This window comes from Chionomys nivalis, chromosome 9, assembly GCF_950005125.1.
Source record: "Chionomys nivalis chromosome 9, mChiNiv1.1, whole genome shotgun sequence".
In the NCBI taxonomy this organism is placed as follows: Eukaryota; Metazoa; Chordata; class Mammalia; order Rodentia; family Cricetidae; genus Chionomys; species Chionomys nivalis.
Window position 1 is genome coordinate 48,232,210 of NC_080094.1, and position 27,365 is coordinate 48,259,574.

General features: G+C 47.3%; 1 protein-coding gene across 1 annotated transcript; it reads left to right on the forward strand.

The window, feature by feature from the left end:
• Positions 1-140: 140 nt before the first annotated feature.
• On the forward strand, positions 141-21,137 carry Hdc (histidine decarboxylase). Its single transcript, XM_057781158.1, has 12 exons — positions 141-273; positions 2,249-2,421; positions 5,997-6,110; positions 6,994-7,116; positions 8,081-8,215; positions 8,420-8,563; positions 9,715-9,781; positions 10,791-10,953; positions 11,039-11,129; positions 15,529-15,627; positions 19,815-19,916; positions 20,057-21,137. Exons 1-12 carry the CDS (start codon positions 243-245, stop codon positions 20,804-20,806), a joined length of 1,992 nt encoding a protein of 663 aa, XP_057637141.1. The 5' UTR covers positions 141-242; the 3' UTR covers positions 20,807-21,137.
• The last annotated feature ends 6,228 nt before the right edge of the window (positions 21,138-27,365 follow it).

Below are 27,365 nucleotides of genomic sequence, written 5' to 3' on the forward strand. Positions count from 1 at the left end.
AGTTCTAATCAAGAAGGATCTGGAGAAGAGAGAAGGAATGGAGCCTGCAGGAAGGGACTGTAGGGGGCGGGGCTAAATAGAGGAATGGAGAACTCTTTAAATAAGGAGGCAAGCTGACTGTGCAGGCTGTGCTGGCTGCCAGGGAGTCCACAGCAGGGAGGAGTAGTGTATAAGAAGCCGGGCTGCTAGCTGCCTTCCACAGTCTTCTCGGTCTGTCTGCCAAGAGGAGCAAGCCAAGGGAGATGATGGAACCCCATGAATACCGAGCTAGAGGTGAGTGATGGGGACCCTGTGGGTCTTCCCTGAGGCAAGGCTGTGGAAACCGCTGCCCGGAGCAGGTGACTGTTAGAATTGCCATGGGAGAGCTGTCCTCAGCACTCCTTCAGTTTCTCCTGAACAGGATGTGGATTAGAGTTCTAAGCGGTCCCCTCATTCTCTGTCCCACGTCTTGCATTTTGTCCCCTCTCTATCTGCCCACAAAATAGACTATTTGCATTTGTGATGCGTTCAATGAAATAGAAAAAACAATGTCCCAAATATTTATTAACACAATTAATATTCATTTCTCTGTGTGAAGTAGTTAGTTCTCTTACTGTTCACTCCCTAAGTATTCTCCAAGTGCCCACCTGTATACAGGCTTCCGTGAAAAAGCAAAACCAAACTGTTACCTTGTTTTGCAGAGGGGAAATGGGTAGTTACTTAAAGGGAATTTTTAGGAGGACATGTCTCTCAAAGCCACTGGTGACTATGGTGACTCTGGTCCTGCTTCTTCCATTTAGTACACATTAGCTTAAAGGTTCTTTTAAAGGCCTATGTGACAAAAGAGAATTTTGAGTGTCTTTATAATTTTCTAACAGTCTCATCTCCACTACTGGGGCAGGTTGCCTAAAATTTCCTGGCTGTAAGGTAATTTTCTGTTTTAAATCTAACCTTTCCTCTCTTCTCCCCTAGCGACAAGTGGCTATCAGCCTCGGCAGGCATCGTGTATTAAAGTGTCGCACTGCCTTTCAGCGGTGCCCTTAGCTGAGAGCGAGGGTCCTTATCCTGCCCTAAGGAGTGCCAGCTCCCTTTTGTCTGCTGGGCACCACTGCTGGGTGCCCAAGGCTGCAGAGGGCTGAGGGAGTCAAGTGCCCTGACCCCTCCGTTTTGTCTAGGCCTGGTTCTGTGTGCGGGAACTTCGCATAAGCTGATGTAGAGAGGAAGCCAGGCTCCTTGTCTTCTCTGCTTCTTCTCTCCTTTGCAGGAAGGAGAGGAGGGTGCTTAGGGAGGGTTTCCCGTTGTTGCCAGGAGATGCACAACACAAGGGTGGCGGGAAGGGAGTCATTGTGAGAGAGTGCCTCCGAAGACTGAGACCCCGAAGAAATGAAAGGGAAGAAAGAATAACTTCCCAATAAATTCTTCTTATCTACTCTTCAATCATCCGGTACATGTATTTGAACATGAAAGGTGTGTTACAAGCCCCGAGGAACAGCATCAGGGTGTTGGGAGCCGCACATCTTTGGGCTCCAGGTTAGTTCACAAGCTTTTCTGGGCTCCTGCTTGTGCTTTAGACATATTCCACGTACCTCAGAAAGTGTATGTGACATTAGTGTGTGTGTGTGTAAACTTACAGCTTCATTCACACTCGAAAGATGTTGCCAAGTACAAAAAGATGGGAGTGTTGATTTAATGAGTCTAGCAAGATGTTTTCTCCTTTTATTAGAGTTGAGCCTTGAAGCTTCCATCTGTGCTGACAGAGAGCACAGTACAGGTGTGTGTGAGCTAGTATGAGAGTATTGTATGTGTGTGTGTGTGTGTGTATGTGTGTGTGTGTGTGTGTGTGTGTGAGAGAGAGAGAGAGAGAGAGAGAGAGAGAGAGAGAGAGAGAGAGAGAATGTGTAACCAGTTTGTGGTTCAAAGAGCTACTGAGTCTCTGTGAGCCTTTAAGGTAACGAATTCATAGCTATTCTGTTTCTGGGAAGAAAACAAGGGAGCGTAGACCATCAGCAAGGAAGGGGAAAGAGAAGAAATGTTTCACTCTGCTGCTGAAGTTCTGTGTTCTGCAGACTTTCCCCATTTGTTCATCTGTTTTCTCACAGGCTCTCTGCATCGGTCATTCATACCGTCCCCCTCCTTGTCCTGTTGGGGATAGATCTACCCGGCCCGAGAATCCATCTAATTTAACCAAGTCTTTTGATTGGGGTCCAAGAGGGACAGGCATGAATAATAACCCAAGGAAACGTGACCTGGTTCCTCTGCTCCTGTCCAGGGAAGGAGATGGTGGATTATATCTGTCAGTACCTGAGCACTGTGCGGGAGAGGCAGGTGGCTCCAAACGTGCAGCCTGGGTACCTGCGAGCCCAGCTACCTGGGAGTGCTCCCGAGGAACCCGACAGCTGGGACAGCATCTTTGGGGACATTGAACGGATCATCATGCCTGGGGTGAGATACAGCAACTGCAGATTCTAAATCTCAGGGTGCAGCAGGGATGGGCGGTATCCTAGGGAACTTTCACTTGAGTCAGTGTGGCGGGACAACACATCTGTCATTCACTTGTCACCCGATGTCACAGTCCCTCTTCTAGGAATGGGAGGCCATGGCTTTGCCTGGAGGTAGGGTTCTCATGTCAGTGCTGATGGGGAGGAGCCACAACTCAAGAGATGGATGGGGACAAAAAGACTGGTGTGAAGAAAAGGGACAACCGTGGAGCAAGGAAGGAGAACAGAGGCCAGGGACAGTGCCTGCATCCCAATAGACAGGGCCAGGAACTGCCTACCCAACCTCTGAAATCCTACGAAATGGATGGAACCAAACAGAGAATGCCAGTCCCCGGGAGCACCCTAGCTGTTGGCTTGGAAGGCAGCTGTGAGCCCCATCAGCGCCTCCTTTCTCTATGGTTCCCAGCAGGGAGGTCTGGTGATTGAGCTGCTTCTTAGGGACAGCAACGAGCTGTTCTGGAATTACTAATATGCCCCATAATAGAGGAGGGAGCAGCCTTTGGTGATGGTGGCTTGGGCAGGGACCAGATAGAGGGAAGTTGACTGATGCATGAGGCTTGAGCTGGAACTCACTGCCCTGGGCTATGAGGGCATCCCTAGTCACCAGAAATGCCCCTGCTAATATCACCCCAGTTCCTTCCCCTGCCCTACACTAGCCCGTGAGGAGCTGTTTCATTTAGTTCTCCTAGTCACCCATTTGACAGATAAGGAAACTGAGGCTCTGAGTTTATTTTGCCTCAGGTCCTGTGAGGCAGATCCAGGATTTCAGCATGAGTCAACTAACCCTTTGCTTTCTCCCCATACTCTGACACCTCCATGCCATGTGACTAGACCCCCAAACTGGACCTGACCCGACAACACTCATTCCATAAACCCAGTGCTCCCTGAGTCTCTCTGCTTAGAACATTCTGGTGCTGACCTGTGTGTGTCTAAAAACTCCTCCCAGTGTCGACTTAAGGTTTGTGCCCATCAGTTTCCCGAGTCTTAGATGTGACAGATGCATCTAGAAGTCGGGATGAGAAAACTATCAAACTCCGCAAAGGGCAAGTTCTTCCCTAAAGGCCTAGTTCCTCGATAAGATTATCTCACCCATTTCATTCTGTGCTGCTGTCACCCAGGGACTAACTGTCATTAGGACTGATACTGAGAGCAACTGTTAGCGCTGCTGAGGAGGCAGGGAGGCGCAACAGTTTCCGGGGGGGGCGTGGCCAAGGATGCTTATTTCTGGAGGTCTGTCCGCTTTGATAAGGTCACTTCTGGCTTATCTCATCTGATAATTTTACAAGAACTGATAACTGCATCTTGATAGTGCCAGGGGATGGAACCCTTCTCTCTGTTCCAAGTGAGGTCTCTAAGCACAGCGAGAACGAGGGCCCAATCTTCTATTTCATCTTCCAGGCTGTGCTAGCCCCCTTGGAGTCAGACCGGAAGTAGCTGGCCCTTTGTGCTTCAATTGAAAACTGTATGCTTCTTCCTTCCTGCCACTTCCTAGATACTGAGAAGAAAAAGTTTCATTTTGTTTTAATTCCAATCTTGGCAAGAAAGTGAGAGCAAAAAAGCAAACTAGCTTCATGGGGAAAGGATCTTGCTGGCAAGCCTGAGGCCATTCAAACCCTGGGGACCCACAAGGTGGAAGGAAAGACGTGCCTCCCTCGGACCTGAACAGGCGCGCGCGCACACACACACACACACACACACACACACACACACAGAGAGAGAGAGAGAGAAAGAGAGAGAGAGAGAGAGAGAGAGAGAGAGAGAGAAACACAAACATAACTTAAAAATTAAAAGGAAAGAATATTAGAGACTGACAGAAACCCAGTGAGGGAAGGCTGGGTACGGTTCTGTTTGGGTGTCTGAGTAGATTCTGCAACCTTGGGGCCTGGATGATGTTTGGGACTGAGGGATGCTTCCTCTCTCTGCCAGTTCCATTTCACATCAATAGCGCAGGGACGAGGCGGGACCTCATGGGATGCGGTGAGAATTGACAAATCCGATAGAGCCCGGGAAGCAGAGGCTCTCGGAACCACCTGCTAGTTTCCTGCTTGTCGAGGACTGAAGAGAGAGTTGCGTCAGGCTGGTGGTGTCTCTGTTACCTGCAGTAGTTAGTTCCCTGTTTATATTACCACCTTACAATTGGCTGGTTTCTTGTTCATGTGCCTCTGCCCAACTGTCCCAGGAATCATGATGGGGAGGTACAGAAGGGGTTCCTGGCTTTATAAGGATCTGAGGTACACACATATTTTGACATCACTTTTAAGAAAAACTAAAAATGGATCTCAAAGTTGACTGAGGAAAACACGGGGCTTTGGAGCTTAAGTTCCCAGACTTCACAGGGCATTAGCAAGGAGCTGAGTGAGGGAAAGAGTAGCCATGGAGCAGGGGTGGGGTGAGGGGAGTGACACAGCCTTTAATCCCAGCACTTGGGAGGGAGAGGCAGGCGGATCTCTGTGAGTTCGAGGAGGCCAGACTGGTCTACAAGAGCTAGTTCCAAGACAGGCTCCAAAGCTACAGAGAAACCCTGTCTTGAAAAATAAACAAACAAACAAAAAACAAACAACCCCCCCCCAAAAAAAAGAGTAGCCATGTATCCTGCGCCCTTGGTCTTTGCAGTGTGCACTACAAAAGTTGCAAGAATTTGTTCACACAAAACCGAACTGTGCACCAAGGTGCTCTCCTATGAGTTGTTAGTAGCAGCACATTCATCTGAGTGTTGTTCCGGCTCAGGGATCAAAGTGGGCTGTAGGAGCTGAGGAAGGACTCACGAAGAAACACATGGTGGTTTTCTAAGGATCAGCAGGGTTTTGGAGGGCCATGTCTTCATGAGAAGCCAGGTGACACAGCCTCACTCAGAGACAAACACAGGTGGAAGCAGGAAAGCTGGGTGAACGTTGCTGAGTGTGAGCCACGGAGTGTGTGGTCCCACTATAGGCAGGCTCTCTGCCGTTGTTCAGCCCTTCTTACATCTCTGATTGTGGACTCAGGGTTAGCCTAGCGTTACCTCCCATACTCCCTGGCTAGTCTCTCTTCCCCGTCCTTACCTCTCCACACAGGGAAGCCTAGGACAGCTTAGAACAAATCTGACTGACTCCTAGCAGGAGCTCCCTCCAGAGACCTGGTCCACACACAATAGAAGCTTTGGCAGGATCTGCGAGGAGACTGCTGTTTGCTCTTCCGACCTTTTGCTTCCTTTTATTTTCTGGCAGGGAATCAGTGTGGGGCTAATGCTAGAGTCCCATATCCCGCGTTACTGCAGCAGCCTTCATTTCTTAGGTTTTCTTTCCAGTGTGTACAAAGGTCCTTTACTGATGAGCTAGCTCAGTCCGGGATACTTCGAGAGAAAGAAGGGCAATGAGCACTCCTTTTTATGGACTGTGTTACTCATCTCTCTGAAAAACATCTCCTCATTTTAAGAGTTGCTTTTTCTTACCAGAGAGGTTGTCTAGAGGAGGAGAGAGCTTTCCGGGAGTGCCATCTGCTGCCAGCTGTGACCGTGGTGTGTGTGTGCTCTGTCTCTAGGTGGTACACTGGCAGAGCCCCCATATGCACGCCTACTATCCCGCCCTTACCTCTTGGCCGTCCCTGCTAGGAGATATGCTGGCGGATGCCATTAACTGCTTAGGATTCACTTGGGTGAGTAGAAATGGCTGTGACTACTGATACCTGGGGACACGGTAGGGGTGGCATCTCAGGACAGATGTATTCTGTTCTTTATCTCTGAAAGGTTGGGCGCGTCTAAGCAAACATTAGTAATAGATTATTAATTGAAAATAAAAACATTAAATATTACAATGACTGTATTTTCTTAAACTTAAGCTTTATATAAATCATCTCATCTAATCCTATAGAATCAGGAGTACCGGCCCTATTTTATAGATGAGGAAATTGAGGTTTAAGTCATTTATCTTGCTAAATTCACAGAGTTTATTCAGACTTTGATGAGATTTGATATCTGGTTACTTCTACGGTTTGTGACCTTAGCAGGGCACTTAGACGCTTGTTGAGTCACAACTTCCCCTGGGCTCTTGTCTCTGAAGAGTCAGAGATTACGCTGCAGGACTTCCTTAAGCTCCGTGCGGCTCTGAATGCTGCCAGAAGCCGTGTGGAACATTCTTATCTCTTAGGCTTGAACTTTTGTAGTGCACCGGAGGTTGGGGAGAGCCCAACTAGGGCTGTTATCTTGGGAAAGAACACAGTAATTTCTTAGTAAAAATATTCCCTTGGGTTTTAAAATATCAGCTGGGTGTCTTAGAGGCGTAGAGAGCTGGATTCAAGCCAGTCAGTCATTCCCGGATTGTTTTTTCGTAGAGCCCTGATCTCATTGAGGGCAGCAGGGATCCAAAGCCCTTTTTGATGAGGAAGGATAGGATGGGTGGGGCAGATGTGGGCACACTGGGCCTCCTGGCCTTGACCCCTCCTCTACAGAACTTCCCGTAGGTATTGAGGCCGAGAGGCTGGCGTTTCAAATGGGGCTGGTGGGGGCATCTCGGTACCCTGGGTCATTTCCGTTTTTTAGGCTTCCAGTCCAGCCTGCACAGAGCTGGAGATGGGCGTCATGGACTGGCTGGCGAAGATGCTGGGGCTCCCTGAGCACTTCCTCCACCACCATCCCAGCAGCCGGGGAGGAGGTGTCTTGCAGGTGCCTGTGACGACAGCATTCCTTCTCACACTGGGGCCGGGCACAGGAAGTAAAGACGAATCCTTCCCCACAATTCCCCGTTCCTTAAAGTCACCCCATCGCCACTACTGTCGCCATCGTATCCCGCACCACCGTGTAGCTTGCACCTCTGCCACACTCGCTAAGCACCACTGTCGCCAGCATATCGCCTAATAGATTAATTCAGCGTCTGATTATCACAGGACCCCCACAATCATATCCGGAGAAAAATCTCAGCCAACCTTGTCTATCTTAAGGGGCAATCCCTTTAATGTGGCTGCTCTTCATTTGGTAGACAGAAATGAGTTTCCAGAGGGCCACGTTGCCCAGAACCATTGAAAACAAAACCCTGGAAAAAGCAGAGCTCTCCTTTCCTCTCTTATTCCATCCTCTCTCTCTCTCTCTCTCTCTCTCTCTCTCTCTCTCTCTCTCTCTCTCTCTCTCTCTCTCTCTCCCTCTCTCTCCCCGTCTCCCTCTCCCTCTCCCTCTCTCCCTCTTCCTCTCCTTCTCTTTGTGCTGGGGATCAAATACAGGGCCGAGTGTAGGCTATATATGGCCTCTACTACTAAGATGTACTCCTGGCCCCAAGTGTGTTTTTTCTTTTTCGTGATTTTTACATGGTGAGAAAACCTATCCACAAGAAATGGGACATTCTCTTGCTTGTTTCCGGACCAGTATTTTTCTTGTTTCTGTAGCTACTCTGAAAGGCGTTGGTATTAGGTGTGAATTTACTTTCAGAATGCAGAACAGGTATGGGAGTCCGGGAGGACAGAGGCCCTTTGGGGAGGAGCACTCCACTTCCTTACTAATAGTGATCACACACACACACACACACACACACACACACACACACACACACACACACACACACACACACCGTACATGAGACCAGACCTGGGGAACAGCACAGAGAGGCTGATGGGATTGGTAACCCTCTCCACTGCAGAGCACTGTCAGTGAGTCCACTTTGATTGCCCTGCTGGCAGCAAGGAAGAACAAAATCCTAGAAATGCAAAAGTGTGAGCCCGATGCTGACGAGTCCACTCTGAATGCTCGACTCGTTGCCTATGCCTCTGACCAGGTAAGTCGCCTGGTACCTGTGCGATTGTCATCTTATCATCTACACCTGTGAATTCTGGGTTTCGGGGAGGGTCGACCTGGGGACTGACTCCAGAAACCATAAGGAATGCCAATTTTAAACATGGACATTGAATTCTTCCTCTATTTCTAGTCATGCTGATCTCATGACAGCCCTTTTGTGGACTGTTTTCTGTGACCCACGTAGGCTCACTCCTCAGTGGAGAAGGCTGGCTTGATTTCCCTTGTGAAGATGAGATTTCTACCTGTGGATGACAACTTCTCACTCCGAGGAGAAGCTCTTCAGAGAGCCATTGAGGAAGACAAGCAGCAGGGCTTGGTGCCTGTCTTTGTAAGTCAGAATGTATCTTTAAGAACAGTGTGCTAGAGCCGGGCGGTGGTGGCGCATGTCTTTAATCTCAGCACTTGGGAGGCAGAGGCAGGCGGATCTCTGTGAGTTCGAGACCAGCCTGGTCTACAAGAGCTAGTTCCAGGACAGGCTCCAAAACCACAGAGAAACCCTGTCTTGGAAACAACAACAAAAACAACAACAACAACAAAGAGGTGTCCTTCCTTTTTTTTTTAAGATAGGGTTTCTCTGTGTAGCCCTGGCTATCCCAGAACCTTTGTAGACCAGGCTGGTGTAAATGGAAGTTTCTGTCCCGCAGTCATTCAGTCCCAAATAAGCACACAGAGGCTTATATTGATTATAAACTGACCTATTGCTCAGACTTATTACTAACTCGCTCTTAGGACTTAAATTCACCCATAATTCTTGTCTATGCTTAGCCATTTGGCTTGGTACCTTTTATCAGTAAGGCATTCTCACCTTGCTTCCTCTGCATCTGGCTGGTGATTAACTCTCTGCTTCTCCTCTCCCCAGAATTCTCCTAGTCTGGTTGTCCCACCTCTACTTCCTGCCTGGTTACTGGCCAATCTCAGCGTTTTATTAAAACAATATTAATGACAAATCTTTACAGTGAACAAGAGCATTATTCCACAGCAGGCTAGCCTCTGTCTCCCAAGTGCTAGGACTAAAAGCATGCACCACAATACCTAGCTTGAGGAGTTATTTCATGATGTGTTATAAAATACAGTTTATGGGTTGTAGCCAGTGCTAAGAAGAAATGGAAAATATCCAATTGCATTTGTGCACCTAGAACATGTATTGTTTTGTGAAACTTTCGTCTTTGTTTTTTTGAGACAGGGTCTCATTATGTTGACCAGGCTAGCCTTGAACTCATAAAGACCTATCTGACTCTGCCTCTCATGAGGGCTGGGATTAAAGGTGTGCACCACCACACCTGATGAAACTTTCATTTTAAATGTACATGCTTGTGGAATAGGTTCCTGGGTAAAGTAGATGTCTTCCTGCAAACTATGATAAACTAGGGTATGAAATATGCTCGTGCCGGGTGTGGGTGTGCTGCAGGTGGCCGATGATGTCAGGGAGGAAATCTTGGTCAGGCTCAATGTGTCATGTGCTCCTTTATCTCTCTCTAGATCTGTGCAACATTAGGGACCACTGGGGTCTGTGCGTTTGACAGGCTGTCAGAACTGGGCCCCATCTGTAAGTATCTGTCCTCACTGGCTAAGAAGATAAGGGATAACGGTTGAAATATTTGCTATAATGAGCTCCATGGAAACCAGGTCCACTGGATTATTCTTATTGGTCAATTTGGTGATGAAGGAAATCATCAAAGGTCATGAGAGTCACTCCCTGACAGGTCAAGGTCACTGGGCTTTTTCCTAGTGGTGAGAGAAAAGCTAAAAATGCTGTATTTGCCTTATGTCCAAGGAAGCATTAGTCAGTTCTCCATTGCTGTGACAAATAACAAAATTACAATGAAATAATATTTAAATGTTATATTATATAAAGCTGTAATTTTATATAAAAATAAATTAACAAAATAAAAATAATAAAATTAAAAAAACAATTATAAATATAATAAAATTTCAAATAATGAAATTATAAAGAGAAAGGGTTTATTTTGGCTCAAAGTTTTGAAGGCTTCCAGTCCTCAGTCAGTTGGCCCTGTCACCATTGGGCTCAGAGTGACTCACCAAATGTGAGTGTATGTTGGAGCAAAACCAATCAGCACACATCAGAGAAGGAGAGAGAGGAGAGGTGAGCGTCCCCCCCACCTCCCCAAACTATACCCAGTGACCTCCCGATAGGCTCCACCTCTTAAAGGTCCCCCCCATAGCCACCTGGTGGAATAAGCTTTTATTTAGCACATGAGCCTTTAGGGGACACAGAGTAACCAAACTGTGGAAAAGTCTCAAGGGTTCTTCTCTCACTTGTAACTTGAAATCTATTCAAAGCAGGCTCTATTTAAAACATAAAATCTATATAGAAATAAGGAGGCAGCAATGCCTGCTTCAACTCTACCCCCTTATACCAATGAGGGGTCATCTCAGCTCCACACCCTTGCTGACTCCTTTAGCAGGGTACATCATCCTTTTCCGGGTCTTCTCTTTGCAGCCTGCCATGGTGTCGGCTAGGTGAGCAATGCCTTTGGTTGGCTGGTAGTAGCTCTTTTACGCCCCCACCCAGCAGATGGCATTTGCTTTCTCAGGTGCCAGTGAGGGGCTGTGGCTCCATGTCGACGCTGCTTACGCTGGGACAGCCTTTCTGTGCCCTGAGCTCCGGGGATTCCTGACGGGCATCGAGTACGCCGACTCGTTCACCTTTAATCCTTCTAAGTGGATGATGGTACACTTCGACTGTACTGGGTTCTGGTGAGTCGCCCTCTGAGCACATGGAAATGCCTTGCTTCCTTAGAAAGACCTCAGCCACCTCTAATATCGGCTTGGAAACCCACAGGGTGAAGGACAAGTACAAGCTGCAGCAGACCTTCAGTGTGAACCCCGTCTACCTCAGACATGCCAACTCTGGGGCGACCACAGACTTCATGGTGAGTTTCCAGGAACCGGCAGCCTGTGGCTTCTCTGTTGGGAGTTATTAACCGACTCTTGGGGGTTTGCATGGCTGCTCCCTTCAGAGACAGCAAACTATGAGTTCATCACATAGTTTTCAAGTTGTGCACAAGAACACAGAAAACAAAGCAAAAACAAAGCCCCCAAACCAAAATTCTAGAAAAATCACAATTCCTTAATCTTTTTGATTTGTTTTCTTCCCAGAGGTTTTTTCTCTACCACAGGTAGATCAGCCTCTTTTGGTGGAAGTTTCTGTCCCACCAGCCAGCTCCCAAATAACCACACAGAGACTTATTATTAATTATAAATGCTTGGCTAGTACAATAGCTTAGGGTTGTTACTAACTAGCTCTTACAGCTTAAATCAACCCACAGTTATTTAATTTGCATTCTGCCCTGTGGCTTACGGCTTATTACCTCAACTTCTGCACATCTTCTTTCCTCTGCATCTGGCTGGTGACCCCGCCCTTCTGTCCAGTGTTCTCTCAGTCTGACTCTCCTGCCTAACTTCTTTCTGCCTAGTTATTGGCCAGCTAGCTCATTATTTTTTAAAAAACATTTCTTATAGTTTATTTAACTTTTATTTTATGTGCATTGGTATAAAGGTGTCAGATCCCTTGGAACTGGATCTTCAGACAGTTGTGAGCTACCATGTGGGTGCTGGGAATTGAACCTAGGTCTTCTGGAAGAGCAGTCAGTGCTCTTAACCACTGAGCCATCTCTCCAGCCCCATAGCTGGCTCATTATTAAACCAATGAGAGCAACACATCTTCACAGTGTACGAAAGGATTATTCCGCAGCAAGCTCCTTTTACCATCTTTGGCTGTTTTTCGTTTGTTTGTATTTGCTTATTATATAGGAGAGTGTGGACCATTTCCTGGGGTGGGAAAGAGTCTTCTTGCTAAATCAATTTCATGTCATTATTCTTGATAGAAAACACGCTGGAGCGTTGCATGTCACCATCCTCGACGCAGGCCATGCAGGAGCCCTGTAGGGAGAAGGCCTCCTCCAGCCTCCAGGCTGCCTGCATCTCGACTCTTTCAGACTTGGGCTCTCAGCATGTACCGCGTCTTAGGAGAGGAATTTCTTGATTTACTCTCCAGTTTGAAGATGAGCCCCTCATTTTAGGCAGGACTGGGATGTAAATAAACATTCTGCATATCACACGGCTAGTGAAAGGTTTGAAAGGAGAACATCTGTGCTTGGCATGGAATTCTGTGCATCAGTAATAATTTGGGAAACCATCGAAAGTCTTTGAGCCTCAGGAACATGGCACCAGCTTCACAGGGGTTTTGGGGGCTTTCATGGGAACATACACATCAGTCACTTAGCACAGCGTCTGAGTGGCAGATGCTCAATCATTAGCATGCATACAACTCCAGAAAGGTCTTCTCATAAGCTGCAGGGTTTGCTATTGCAACTCAGCCAAATACACAAGCGCTATGGCTAGACTGCCTGTGCTTGAAGCATGCTTCTCCTCTGGCTGGCTTGGGTGACCCTGGACAAATGGCTTACATTCTGTCTAGGTTTCTCTCTGTGTGAATATGGACAGGAGCAGTTCTGCCTTCTGAGCTTGCTGTGAGAACGGAATGAGTTAATACAGTGGTACACTGTCAGCGAAGTCTGGCCACCCTGGTGAAGAGCTGGTTGGTTTTTCTCCTTAGACAGCCCAGGTGCCCTTTTCTTTTATTTAACTCTGAAGTAGAGGCACCATCATCACTTACGCTGATGATTCTGCAGTGAAGACATTTCCCTGAGGTTTAGGAAAGCTTTGGGGTTGCAGACAGTGAGATTACAGTGTGGGAGGGAGACCTTCTACAGGAGAATAAAGATAGATGGCCTCTCTTACCCTTTCTGGTGAGTATTCAAAAAATAAAAATTAAAAAAAGCAATTAAATGCCACAACGGTCAGTCAGTCCTGCCTGTGAAATGATGCCTATGATTCTAGAAATTTAGTTTGAACTTGGAACTTCTTGTCTTGACTCCACCTCCCAAATGCTGGGATCCCAGGGCTACGCCATCATGCCCAGTCTATGCAGTGCTGGAATCAAACCAGGACCTCACATACACTACACAGGCACTCTACCCACTGGGCCCCTGGCGAGTTCCTGAAGGTCTGCTCTTATTTTTGTGATTCTAGCAGCCCGAGTGTACATGGGAAGGTGCTCATGACTTAGTTAAGTCCCAGTGTGGTTTGAGGGCCACTAATAATACTTTCTTAGAAATAGCTGAATCTCTGATGCCTTCCTCTTGGCTGCTGCGGGAAACTTCCATCGTGGCATCATTGCGGGATCAAATGGATTCATTTTTCAAGCATATGAAGAAATTTCTCTAGAGCCATGAGACTCTCTCTACCATAGTTCTCAGACTCTTAGAGCTGTGCCAAGCTTCTTCGCATCCAAGGGGGCTACAGTTTTGAGTAGAAGCCAAGTCCAGTTCTGAGAGGACCTAGATGCATTACAGTGCTTCAGGTGTTTAATTTGGGGGAGGGAGCCTCTGGAACCATCTGGAATCAGGGCCGCCGTCTCTGCCGTCAGTGAAGCTTCCCCAAACTTCATTCTATTCCTTTCCAATGGCAGAGTGCACCAACAGCAGCAGGAAGACCCATAATGCCTCGAGGAAACAGAGAGGATGCTAGGAGACATCTCCAGTTAAGGAAGATCCATGCCAGTCTCTATGAGTATAAACTTCCCCAACCTGGCTGAAATTGGCTGAGACAGTTCTTCCCCAACCTGGCTGAAATTGGCTGAGACAGTCTATATAGTTTGTTCCATATAGTTTGGTTTTAGCAGAGTGATAAGAACAGGAACGGACGTCGTGAGGAGACCTCAGCTGAAATGCTCCCTGTCTCTCCCTAGTAATTTTCTGGTCAAACAAGGTGGTTAGTTCAGCATAATCTAGAAACCGGCACTTGAAGCACCCACTCACTATTCTACTGAATGTCTTTAGGATGAAGATAGGGCAGATTGTGGTAAGGATTTTGTCCTTTCCTAAGGTTTTGGTGCCCTCTGCTGGCTGACAGAAGTCCTTGAGTTGGCCTTCCACCGGACAAGTCAAAGGTTTCTCTTTCTCCCAGTCCTTTTCTGTCTCTGTCTCTGTCTCTCTCCCTCCCTCCCTCCCCTTCCTTCTTCTTTTTCTCTTTTTTCCCCCTTTCTCTCTTTATTTCTCTCTCTTTCTGTCTCTCTTTCTTTTGAAATGGTCTCTCTGTGTAGCCCTTGCTGTCTGGAACTTGATATGTAGACTAGGCTGGTCTCAGATTCACAAAGTTCTGCCTGCATCTCCAGTGCTGGGATTAAAGGTGTGCATCACCACGCCTGGGAATCTAGTGCTTTCTGGAAGGACACATAGTGTCCTTGATATGGGGGTGATATCCCCGCTGGGTCTGGCCTGGGAAACCAGTGTGGACCAGGAAGATGAGTATCAGTGAAGCCCTGGAGAGAGGCAGGCGAATGTTCAACAGGATGAATATGTTTTAGGGAGCAGAAATCGTGGTGGAGGCTCTCTGACATTTGTGGGAGAGCCTGGGAGAAGCCATCTTGCTCATGAGAATGCCCACACCATTTGCTCTGTTTTCAGATCTGAGACATTAGATCGGGAATTTTCAGCTCTTTGATAACTGCAACTCTGAACTTTAAGCTCTGTTTAATTTGGTATCAGAGAAAAACCAATTTCAGTGCGAGGCAAGAGGTTCACACGCTTGTTTGCAATCTGAATGCCTGGGCTGTGTGTCTGGACCTACAAGAAGCGCACGGGCAAATGCCAGGAGGTGGCAGCGAGGTTAAGTGAGGACCATCTCGGTTCCAGACAGAGATACAGATATAATATGTAACTCACATTTTTATCATCTCAAATGCCCACACTAACTGGACAGTTTCCTCTGAGTTTTTGCACCCACTATTCCTGTGCCATTTCCTGGGAAGTGCCCTTTGTTCTACACACCGCGAGACAGCCCCGCCAAAGTCACACAGTGTAAGGGGCAGGCAGCAGGGAAGCCCAGGCCTCTCAGGCCCTAGCATCTGAGCTCTTAATGACTGTTCTTTACGGCATTGTTCGTGTTCAGAAGGACCAGACACAGACCTTTCATTTCTGCTAGTGGAGAAACTTGCCTCGAGTTTCTAGGCTGGAATGAAATACTTAAAGCTACAATACTTAAAGGCGTCACCTTCGGTTCCAGGTCACAGGCTTCGTTCCCGTTTGTCCCACTCCATGGAGTACCACCGGGATAGCTTGTCTTGGTTTGCTCCTTAGCGACAGCTTTGGGAGTCATGGCGACACCACGGGTCCCAGGAGGGCTGGGCAGGCAACACTTAATGCTAAGGGCACCCAAGGGACTGGGCACCTTGCTGCTAACCATGAGCTCTGTGTTACTTGTTTCTAGCACTGGCAGATTCCCCTGAGTCGGCGCTTTCGCTCCATTAAGCTCTGGTTCGTGATTCGGTCCTTCGGGGTGAAGAATCTTCAAGCGCATGTCAGACACGTATGTTGTGTGAGGGCTGTGGGACTGAACCCATGCTGCTTTGCGTGTTCATGGGAAGAAAGACTTGTCCCGGTTTTACAAATCTGCCCAGGGGATCCTTGGTGTCTGGCTCAGGTGGTGGGTAGGGCCTGTAGAGGGGCTTCTGGGACTTGATGATTGGTTATTTAGAGGAGCGCCGAGCACCGCGTAATCCCAGTGGATTGTCGTGCTTTGTAGCTCGTGTTTCTTATCTTTGAAGCCGTCAACACGAGCACGAGCACAGCTTCCTTTTGAGGGTTTTTTTTTTTTTTTTGCATCCCCTATCTCACCTTTCCTGTTGCTGTCATTGAGAACCGCGGAGTGCAGGCTCAAAAGCCTAGTTTGCAGAAAGAGAAGGGGAAAGTTGGTCAAAGGGAGTGTGTTGGTCAAAATAGGGTCATATCTTTTTTTCTAGTTAAGGTGTTGGAGGAGATACCCTAATTGTCACAGTCGGTTGAGAATTATGGTCACGATTACAGGGATGTCTGAAAGCCAGCTTTCCCCACCTGCAGAGTCCCTAGGACCCCTCTCCTGACTTGTGCCAGCAGATTTCACTGAAGGCCTGGTGGTATATTTTTTTCCAGTTCTTGTTACTAATGACACAATTTTTGTGTAGTCAAGAGACTCAGTTAAGTGACTTGGGCACTGGTGTTTTTCATGGCAAAGACACTCAGCTGAGAACTCAGGCCAGCAGTGTTTCTTAACACCCGGGTAAACTCAAAGACACGATTTTTTTTCTTCAATCACTTGATGTATCTTTGCCTTTTCACCTTTTTCCTTGTGAAATTCCTTATTTCCCCAATGAACAAGATGAGTGTAATGGAGAAAAGTGTAATGGTGACGGTGGTACCTGGACTGCCAATGAGCAGTTGCCACCTTGCATCCTCCTGATAGGAGGGTCGTGGGTCTTGCTAGGAGGGTTGTGGGTGGGGATGGAGATGGGAGGGTGGTGGGTGGGAGGGGAGATGATGGGGGCCATGGGAATTTCTTTCTTTCTTTCTTTTTTTTTTTTTTTTAATATTTGCTTATTTATTATGTATACAATATTCTATCTGGCATGTATGCCTGCAGGCCAGAAGAGGGCACCAGATCTCATTACAGATGGTTGTGAGCCACCATGTGGTTTCTGGGAATTGAACTCAGGACCTTTGGAAGAGCAGGCAATGCTCTTAACCACTGAGCCATCTTGGATATTCTACTGGTCAACCTTCTCTAGCTTTTCTAGCCTTTGGCTGGCCCTTGGATTCCCCTCACCTCCCTACTGTTTGACCACACCAGCCCACACCCTGGGTCTGCTTTATTCCCTTCAGCTGCCTGCACCTTAGCTCTGGCATTTCATAGACAAATCTAAACTCCCAACCCAGCCTACAGCTGCATGCCACCCTGCCCTTCTTCTTTCCAAATGGTGTCAAGTTCTACTTCCCCAGAAGTGTCTCTGAGCACTCCCCTCTTCTGCCTCTGTGGCATCCTCAGGGACACCTGGTCAAGCACATTTGAAGGACCTGGAGCGAAGTCCTGAGATGGTGAGGACCGAGCTAAAATGCAGCTGTTTGGCATAAGCTAACTCATCTCTTGGAGTTGCTTGTGATTAAATTATCGCTTACATAGCACTTTAGAGAGCCTGTCCCACTCACTCTTATAGAGTCTTGAGATGGTGATCAGGGGAGACTCAGAGATGGCAAGGAATTACCTTGCTCAAGAGCGAAAGTCCTGGGACTTTATTGCAACCTTCCCAGTTACAAAAGCCCTGTTTTCCTTATAGTTCTGTCTTCCCTTAACTGTGCTGAGCTCTTGAAGCCAGCTTCTATAAAGCCATCTCTGGGCTATAGAGTGGTGCTTTAGAGATTTGCATTTTGGCTTTACCTTTGGTTGACCCTGGGCAGAGTAATCTTTCTGCATTTGCTTTCTTGGATCTACAAAATGATGTGGTAATACAATTCTCAAAGGTTAAATGAGATAATACGCACAGCACACAGGTTCTAGCATAGGGCCCGACAAATATTCCTCTTTCATTTTCTTTTTAAGGGTGTAGCCCAGGCTCGCCTCAGACTTGCAGTCCTCTTCAGCACTTGCCCACTGGGTCTCACCACGATTGGGTATGGTATTTTTTTTCTAATGACCATGAGTCATCATTATCTATTTCCTGTCACCTGTAGGTGACTGGAAAACCTTTGCAAACAGCCATGTGGTCTTCCCTGTCACTGTAACACAATGGCAATATGTGAACACATGGGGATAGCTGGATGTTTTCCAGAAAAATCTCATTTCAAAATGGAGTGGTTCCACGTCAGCCTATGGCAGTCGTGGCTCCCTGGTGATGGTGTGCCCACACAGGTTGGCAGTGCTGCTCTCCTCGCATGAGCACATAGATGAGTCAGAGAACAGTCAGTGTGCCTTCCCTGGACAGGGCCTGTGACTTCAGGTCAGTTGTTCTTAGGGATCAAGTGGGAATGCAGCTTCATTGGTATGCTGCTTGCTCCCCGTGCTCAAAGCCCACTGTCTGACCCCCAGGACTGCTTAAATCTCTCCCGGTGGTGCATACCTGTAGTTCTAACACTGGGGAGGTGGAGGTAGAGGATCACCTGGTGGTTCAAGGTCATCCTCAGCTACGTAATGAGTTTGAGCCAGTCTGGGATACATGAGAGAGACTTTCTCATGAAAAAGAAAAGAAAAGAAAAACATTCATAGGGCTGTGGTGAGAGCTTGGAGACACACACACACACACACACACACACACACACAGAGAGAGAGAGAGAGAGAGAGAGAGAGAGAGAGAGAGAGAGAGAGAGAGAGAGAGGAGCACATAAAGGTTGATTCAGATGGCACTGTCTCCTCACAGTCAAGGATGACAGTTGAAACTCTTGTCATCAGAAACACAACCTCAGGTGGAGGTCCAGCCCATAAAAATCACTTAGTAGAGGTGGCGTTAAAGAGAAGTAACCCAGGTGGTCTTAGCCTGGGATCTCTAGGCTCGCCCCTACCCCATAAGACAGGTCTTGATATGTAGACCCGAGTGGCCATGAGCACACACAGAGATCTGCCCACCTTAGCCTCCTGAGTGTTGGGATTAAAGACCTGTAACAACATTCCTGGAAACCTTGACCTTCAGATCCTCCTGCTACAGTACCTCCCTATGTCTTTATTCAGTGGTCAATTGAACACAGGATTTTGTATTTGGGCTAGCAGATTGCCAGTTGAGCCACAGCCCAGTCCTTCTCAATTCAAAAGTTCTATGTAAAAGTAAAACTCAAGAAAAACCACAGGAAAATTTAAAAAAATCATCTAAACTTTGTAAAAAAATCAATGTGATATAATCTTTTGGTGATAAATATGCACAGCATATAAAACAATGGTTTTAGGGTATGATGTAGTATGATATTGCTTATACTCAATATTAAATGAGTACTGCTATTGGCAGAACATTTCACCATTTCAAGAAGAACCTCTGCACCTGCTAACTAGATATAAGCTTTCTCCCGTGGTGTGGGTGGTGATGGTATATAAACTATAAACTCCCTGTGAAGTGCCAGTGAAAAGGGATGGGAGGGCGTTAAGCTCTGGAGTGTGAGAGCATGGTGAGCAACGGGAAGTCAGCTGATAACCTTGTGTGTGGGCAAGGGGTCTTCAGACAGGGTTTCTCTGTGCAGCCCTGGCTGTTCTGGAACTCGCTCTATAGACCAGGCTGGCCTTGAACTCACAGAGATCCGCCTGCCTTTGCCTGCCACGTGCTGGGATTAAAGGCATGCACCATCATGCCTGGTCCAGTTGAGCCTTTTGAGGCAGGGCTATGGCTCAGCCTACACAGCCTGCTGTGCCTTCCTTTGGGCACTGAGTTGGGCCCTTGCTGGCTCCTGTGGCCAGCAGAGAAGCTGAGAAACTGGAATAGGAGGCTGACTTTCAGAGTTCTGGGACTGAGCTGAAAGAGGACTTGGAGACCCAAGGTGTCTGAGTGGCTGTGATGGGACAGGAAGTGAAACATAGAGGCTTTTTCTTAGCTTGAACATGAGCGAGGCCACATGGGGAAGACAGGCAGGCAGAGGCCACACAGGCTTCAGGATTCATCTGGGCCACCGGTCTAAACTGTTGAACAGGATCAAAGCAGATGCAGTTTGGTTTTTGTCCATTAACCTTTTTTTTTTTTTTTTTTTTTTTAATGTTTACAATTCCAGGGTACAGAAATGGCTAAATACTTTGAATCTCTGGTCAGAAACGACCCTTTCTTTGAAATCCCTGCTAAGAGGCACCTTGGTTTGGTGGTTTTCCGTCTGAAGGTAATATGCTCTTCCATGGCTCCCTGAGAAGGGTGCTTCCGTTTCAGAGTGGAGTGGGAATTGAGTCTCTTTAGACCAATAAATGGTGGGCTTTTACAAGTGGCATGATGTAGACTCCTTTCTTCTTGGTCTTCACATAGGGTCCCAATTGTCTCACAGAAAGCGTGTTAAAGGAAATAGCCAAAGGTGGCCAGCTCTTCCTTATCCCAGCCACTATCCAGGACAAACTGATCATCCGCTTCACCGTGACATCCCAGTTTACCACCAAGGAGGACATTCTGAGAGACTGGAACCTCATCCGAGAGGCTGCTACCCTTGTCCTGAGCCAACACTGCACTTCCCAGCCGAGCCCTCGGGCCAAGAACCTCATCCCACTGCCGACCAGAGGCTCCTGGGACCTGACCAGTGGGATGTCCCTGGATTCTGTCAACGAGGGAGGAGATGACCCAGCTCAGGCCCGGAAGATCATCAAGCAGCCCCAGCAGCTGGGGGCCAGTCTGAGGAGAAGGGAAGGTGCCTGCGATCTCGGAACCCTGCTGGATCCACCGGATGACTGCTTCTCGGAAGAGGCCCCAGATGCCACCAAGCACAAGCTGTCGTCCTTTCTGTTCAGTTACTTGTCGGTACAGAACAGGAAGAAGACAGTGCGATCCCTCAGCTGCAACAGTGTGCCAGCGAGTGCCCAGAAGTCACTACCCACGGATGGTCCAGTGAAGAACGGGGGCTCCTTCCGGGCCAAAATCTTCTCCAGGTTTCCAGAAGAGATGATGGTGATGAAGAAAAGCGCCTTCAAAAAGCTGATCAAGTTCTACAGCGTCCCCAGCTTCCCGGAATGCAGCTCTCAGTGTGCCCTCCAACTGCCCTGCTGCCCTCTGCAGGCCATAGTGTAGAGGTTTCGATCAGAATGCAAGGATGTGCTTCAGGGAGCTCGCGAACCCCTCACAATCATGTGCAATTTGTGTGCTTATGTGTGTGCGCGTCTTGAGGGGAGCAAATCCCCAATTTTGATCGTAGCCTCATGGGGGGTTTGTGACTCACAATGGACGGTAACTGGGGGGTTTGAGTCCAAATGTGCCAGAGCCTTGCAGCAGCCTGTCAGACAGAAGGGGCTAAGGGGGTGGTGTCCTAACTGTTAAGCTTGTAACGTGAAATGCAACCTAGAAGTAAATTGTGCTTATATCTGAAATAAAGCAAGTCTGACTTAATTGACATCCAAAACACCAACGGTTAAGCAAGCAGTGTGCTGGAAGTGCAATGCCTGTACCCGGACCCTGCTTTTCAGAAGGTTGGAGATTTTAATCTAATTATGAGAAAGTAGAATTGAATTTCTTGGTATCAAGTAAGGAAGGCAGCTTGTTATTTGAGACCGGGGTTTATTATATATTCCTGGCTGGCCTGGGACTCACTCTGTAGACCAGGCTGACCTCAAACTCACAGAGATCCACCTGCCTCTGCCTCCCGAGTGCTGGGATTAAAGGCTACGCCTCCCTCCATGCCAGCACCAGCAGCTTGTATTTTTAAAGCCTCAATTCTCATCTAGGACTGTGGCTTCCACTTTGTCCATGTAAAACTGTGTGTCCTCATTTATAAACTGCCTTGCAATTACCTACAGAGGAGTCTTAAAAACAATGCAACAACAAAACCCACTGATTCCTTGGGCTTGGATACACATTTCCGTGGCTGACAGCATGCACTGCTCTTGTAGAAGACCCAAGTTCAGGTTCCAGTAACCATGTCAGGAGGTTTACAGCTGCCTGTAACTCCAGCTCTAGGGGGCCGGACACCTCTGGCTGGCTTCCTCAGGCACAAGTGCTCACAAACACAGACAGACAGACAGACAGACAGACAGACAGAGACCTTTAAAAGTGAAATAAATCTTCATAGATGATTGATGCCTAGAAATATTGGGTTGCTTTGGGGTGGCCCTGGACTTGGGTGTGATTTGAATATCCCAGGTGATGCTAATGTACAGCAATTTAGGGGACCATCATTAAGCTCACTAGTTTCCGAAAGGGTCAATGTGTCCCTACATGATTTCAAGGAATAGGTAAGTTTGGGAACATGGTGCTGAGCCAGAGCTTCTGAGATTTGAGCCTGTGTATGAACAAGCGAGGGGGCTTGTTCAAACACCGGTTGCCGAGCCCACTCCCCGGGCTTTTGACTCTGGGTCTAGGGTGGGGTCTACCTAAGGTTTTGTGTTAAGAAGCTCCCAAGTGATGTTGGTTGGCAGTGTTTTCTCCAGGACTCCAGGGTTCTCTGTGGCAGCTAAGCAATGTCAATGAGCTGTGTGATTCCCTGCCACCCTTGCAGCCTCCCCTCCCTTTCCTCCTCCAAACCCTTCTTCCACTTTCCCTCTCTCCTGGACCCACCGTTTCTCAATTTTGCTTCACAAAAGATCAGGCTTCCCAGTGATATCAACTGATTTAGTTTAATAAAATGCATAAGACTAGGTAGGTATAAACCCTCATATCAAGGCTGGATGAGACAACCCAGTAGGAGGAAAAGGGTCCCAAGAACAGGCAAAAGGGTCTGAGATACCCCCACCCCCATTACTGGAAGTTCCAGAACACCAAACTACATGACTATAACATACATGCAGAGACCCTAGTGCAGACCCGTGCAGGCTCCATGATTGTTGCTTCAGTCTCTGGAGCCCCTGTAAACCCTGTTTAGTTGATTCTGTGGGCTGTGTTCTTGTGGTGTCCGTGGTCCCCTCTGGCTCCTACAATCCTTCCTCCCCCTCTTCCTGAGGGTTCCCTGAGCTCCCAGCTCTGCCTAGTGTTTGGGTGTGGGTCTCTGCATCTGCTTCCCTCAGCTGCCAGGAAGAAGCCTCTCTCATGACAACTGGGCTAGGCGAGCTGGGTGACTTTTTTTTTTTTTGGTTTTTCGAGACAGGATTTCTCTGTAGCTTTGGTGCCCATCCCGGAACTAGCTCTTGTAGACCAGGCTGGCCTTGAACTCCCAGAGATCCGCCTGCCTCTGCCTCCAGAGTGCTAGGATTAAAGGCGTGCGCCACCACCGCCCGGCAAGCTGGGTGACTTTTAACAAAGAGGTTTGACAAGATGCTTTACAGGTTGCATTTAGTTATATATAACTATATATATATTCTTATAGCGAACCACACATGCATATATCTTAGAGATAAGCCTAATTAAGATCAAGGTACATGGGGTTGGAGAAATGGCTCAGAGGCTAAGAACACTGACTGTTCTTCCAGAGGTCCTGAGTTCAATTCTCAGCAACCACATGGTGGCTCACAGCCATCTATAGTGAGTTCTGGGACCCTCTTCTGGCATGCAAGCAGGACACTTTATTTATCTAGCTATTTTTGAATAACAAATAAACAAATCTTAAAAAAAGAACAAGGTACATCCTGACACTGACCTTTCTTGGGTCTCCCCTTTGAGCCCTTATTTATGAGTTGAGCCTCAGAAGGAGAGAATTCAGCTCCTTGGACCTGAGTTACGCCAAGTGAGCACAAACGATGCATCATTCAGGGGCCTCTTTCTCTATCTGAATTGTTTCCTATATGCGACTCCTGACTCACATTGGAATTTGTTAGAAATTGAGATTCTGATTCCAACTCTGGTGTGTGCGACCTCGAACTCAGGTGATTCTGTGTTCAGGTGAGATGTGGCTCATCTAAGGAGTCCTCTTTCTTCAATAGAGCAGGCAACACATCATTACTGCCCTACTATGATCCAGGTACTGATGAGTGACATATGCAGTCTTCTGTGTTCATGGGACATAGCTTCATGGGTGCATGAAATCTGAGCCAAAGGAAGCTAACAATGTGAGTGGAACATAGCACCAACCACACATGCACTGCTGTCTGATGCCTTGTGTGTCCTGAGAGCCTGCAGCCAAGCCTGCTACACTAGAACCCTGCTGGCTATCAGCCTACCTCCATTAGAACAGTGAGCCTGCTATGCTAAGAACCCTGTTGGCTATCAATCTATCTCCATCAGAACAGTGCAGGATGCTGTGAGTGGCTGGCTCTTACCCCTCTTCTCTCTCTCTCTCTCTCTCTCTCTCTCTCTCTCTCTCTCTCTCTCTCTCCCCTCTCTCTCCCTCCCTCCCTCCCTCCCTCCCTCCCTCCCTCCCTTCCTTCCTTCCTCTTTCTTTTCTTTTTCTTTTTCTTTTTTGAGACAGGGTTTTCCTGGCAGTACTGGAACTCACTCTGTAGGCCAGGCTGGACTTGAACTAACTGAGATCTGCTTGCCTCTGCCTCCCAAGTGCTGGGATTAAAGGTGTGACCCACCACTGCCCAGCTGACACTACCTTTCTTGTTTGCTCTCTCATGATAGAGTCTATGCGGTCATCATGATAATTATTGATAGAGTTGTAACATGATGAAGACTGACCCTTGTTTGAGGGTCTTTCCAACCATCTGTCCTTCAGGATCTGACCTACTTTCCCAGACTCTTGGGTGACACCGGTGTTAAGAGCACCTCTTAGGTCATAGCAGTCCCCAGTAAGTGCTTTAATGTAGACATTGGGTAAGAAGCATGTTTATTAAATCATCTCATTAGATGATCTAATTTTATTAGATCACCTCCATTTCTATACCAACTTTCATTAGCCTCCATTTTAGAGTTGACATTTCCTGGTTTCATCTCCACATTATTTGGGTTCATGTAGCAACCCATCTATACACCAATTACAAACAGCTACCTACTGAACGATGTATATAAATATTAGTTTAAGTTTAAAAACACCCACTGTGCTTTCAAACGAAGGTAGTGCTGCTGTTTCTATGGACAAATTAAAAAAAATCCTTGTTAGTGTATAAAATTACATATAACAATGGTTTCCGCCGGGCGGTGATGGTGCACACCTTTAATCCCAGCACTCGGGAGGCAGAGGCAGGCGGATCTCTGGGAGTTCGAGGCCAGCCTGGTCTACAAGAGCTAGTTCTGGGACAGGCATCAAAGCTACAGAGAAACCCTGTCTCGAAAAACCAAAAAAAAACCCAAAAAACAAAAAACAAAAAAAACAAAAAAAACCCCACAATGGTTTCCATTATGTTTTTTTATATATATATGTATATATATACATATATATATATAATGTTCATCTCATTATTCCTCAGTTTCCCTCTCATTCTGGCTGATACCTTTTTTCTTCCAAACTAGTGCCTTCTACCCCCCCACCCCGTGTGTGTGGGGTTGGGGGGTTTAACTAGGCTTTCTTTCAGGAACCTTACAGGTAAGGTATCTGTTTACAGAAGCATGAACATCTGACTAGTAGCTACACCAATGAAGAAAACGACTCTTTCTCCCAGCAATCACCAACTGCCTATAAGTCTTCAGAGAGGGACGGGGTTTTGTGAGCCCTCCCCATCCACAACAGAACCGTGACAGGTTCCATCTTGTGAGGTCTTCACAGATAACAATTATCGTGAGCTCATTTCATGGATGCAGTGAGCTTGTCATGTCTGGAAGACAGCTGTTCCACCATGTTTCATCCTTTCCTGTGACTCTTAAACTCTTGCTGCTCTTCCTTCCACCATGTTCCCCGAGCCCTGAAGAGGGTGAATTAGATGTTATATGTGTAGGAGGTACGGAGGTCCTTGGTCTCACAGATAAGCACTAGGGAAACCGGTAATGTTAACCATGCGGGGTTGTATTTTCAAAGCGAGGGATGTATAATCTGTTTTCCACCCAGAAGCCTGGGAGCAGAGATGCTTAATAGCCCCGTGACTTTTGTCTTATCTATATGACTGAAACCACACCAGATCCTTAAGATGTCACATGTAAGCAATCTATAGAACCCATCTTTATGGAAGATTTCTCATATACTTTTACAAAGAATTTTGATGTGGTCATGCCTTGAGCTTTATTGTGCACACGGGATTGTGTTATATCAAGAAACCTTTTCTCAAATTATACTGTACTTAAATATGCCTGAAACAAATTGCTTGGTGTCACACTCTTGAAGTTTGAACCAACACTGGCTACTGAGTCATGTTGAACTGGACTTCATTCTTGCTTCTCACAAATTAAAACTCTGGGGCCATGGTGGTTGCAAAGACGTTGGAGGCTGTGGGAGTTGCAGCAGGTGACAACTAGTGTTCAGATGTCAACCCACCAGAGGTGTGATTCTCTGAGGGAGAATCAATCAAGAAAGGGCAGGATTTTGTAAAAATTTCCAGGTGCTGACAAATAGCAATAATCAATTCCAAATTATTGGGAAAATGCATGAAGATGTAAGATATTTATTCTAATTGACAGTCCTGGAGCCCCTTATGCGTAGAAGGGCTCAGGAAATGTGTATTGCCAGACATAACAGAGGAAGTGATCTGAGCCACAAGACTTCTCTAGAAGTCACCCGTAAGCATGGAGAGAGGGGCTGGAGAGATGGCTCTGGCATTCAGAGCACTTGTTGATCTTGTTGAGGACCTGGGTTCAGTTCCCAGCACCCACATGGTAACTCACAGCCATCATAACTCCAGTTCCAGAGGATCAAACTCTCTCTTCCTACCTCCTCGAGCAGCAGGCACACACACGGTACACATACATACTTATCCAAATAAAAAAATCAATACATCTAAAAACAAGAGCGGAGAGAGTACTAGAGAAGTTGCTAGCATTATTTTTAGTAACGTATTGGGGTAAGGGTGACCACTCTTCTTTTTGTTATTCAGGATTCCTGGGTACAGCTCCTGGCCATTTGGAGATGTCCTCCAGAAGGAAACCTCTGCTTCCTCTAAGTAGGCTCAGTGACATGGGTCTCACTATTTGGATGAAGAACCAGGGCCTGTGATGCACTGAGTAAGGTTAAGGACACATCCTGAGGGCATCACCAAGGACCTGCTTCTGAGACTGTCACAGTTGGGACTTGTGGCAATGAAGGAGCTGTACACAGGAAGGAAGGCAGCTCAGCCTGGGGACAAAGAGCTCCTCACAGAGCCCCAAACCCTCCTGGGCCAATGACTTCATATCCGTGGACAGACGCATGCTCAGGAGACTGACTGCAGAGTTTCCAGCTGGGAGATGTAAGGCAGGGCCCCATGTGCATGTGAGCCTGGGATGGCCCTTGGACAGTCAAGCTTTTCTGCTCCATCGCTGCCTTTTGTTAGAGATGTTTGGAGGCTTCAAAATATTGGAGGTGATCATAGCCAAAGGACCTGGGTTTCCAGCTGGGTCTGATGGTGCATGTCTGTGATCCCAGCCATAAGGAGGTTAAGACAGGAGGATGATGAAATTGAGGATGACTTGGGATACACAGTGAGACCCTGCCTCAAAATCAGTTGGTACTTTGAAGTAGCTAAAAAGTACGTATTGAACATCTTTGAAGTGTGGAATTAGGATACACCAGGCTTAGGCACCTGTGGTGGTTTGAATGAGAATGAAAAAAGCCCCCTCCATTCCTAGTTAGTTCTCTTTTTAATGCTTATAGACCATAGGTGAGCTCTCAGCTACAGCTGCAGCACTCTGTCTTCTTGGC

Bases quoted from the DNA above. Each gene is read 5' to 3' on its own strand.
- Hdc (XM_057781158.1), top strand. From the start codon at position 243: ATGATGGAACCCCATGAATACCGAGCTAGAG. The intron at 8,564-9,714 runs GTAAGTCAGAAT...ATCTCTCTCTAG, and splicing joins AGGGCTTGGTGCCTGTCTTT to ATCTGTGCAACATTAGGGAC. The intron at 19,917-20,056 runs GTAATATGCTCT...GTCTTCACATAG, and splicing joins TGGTGGTTTTCCGTCTGAAG to GGTCCCAATTGTCTCACAGA.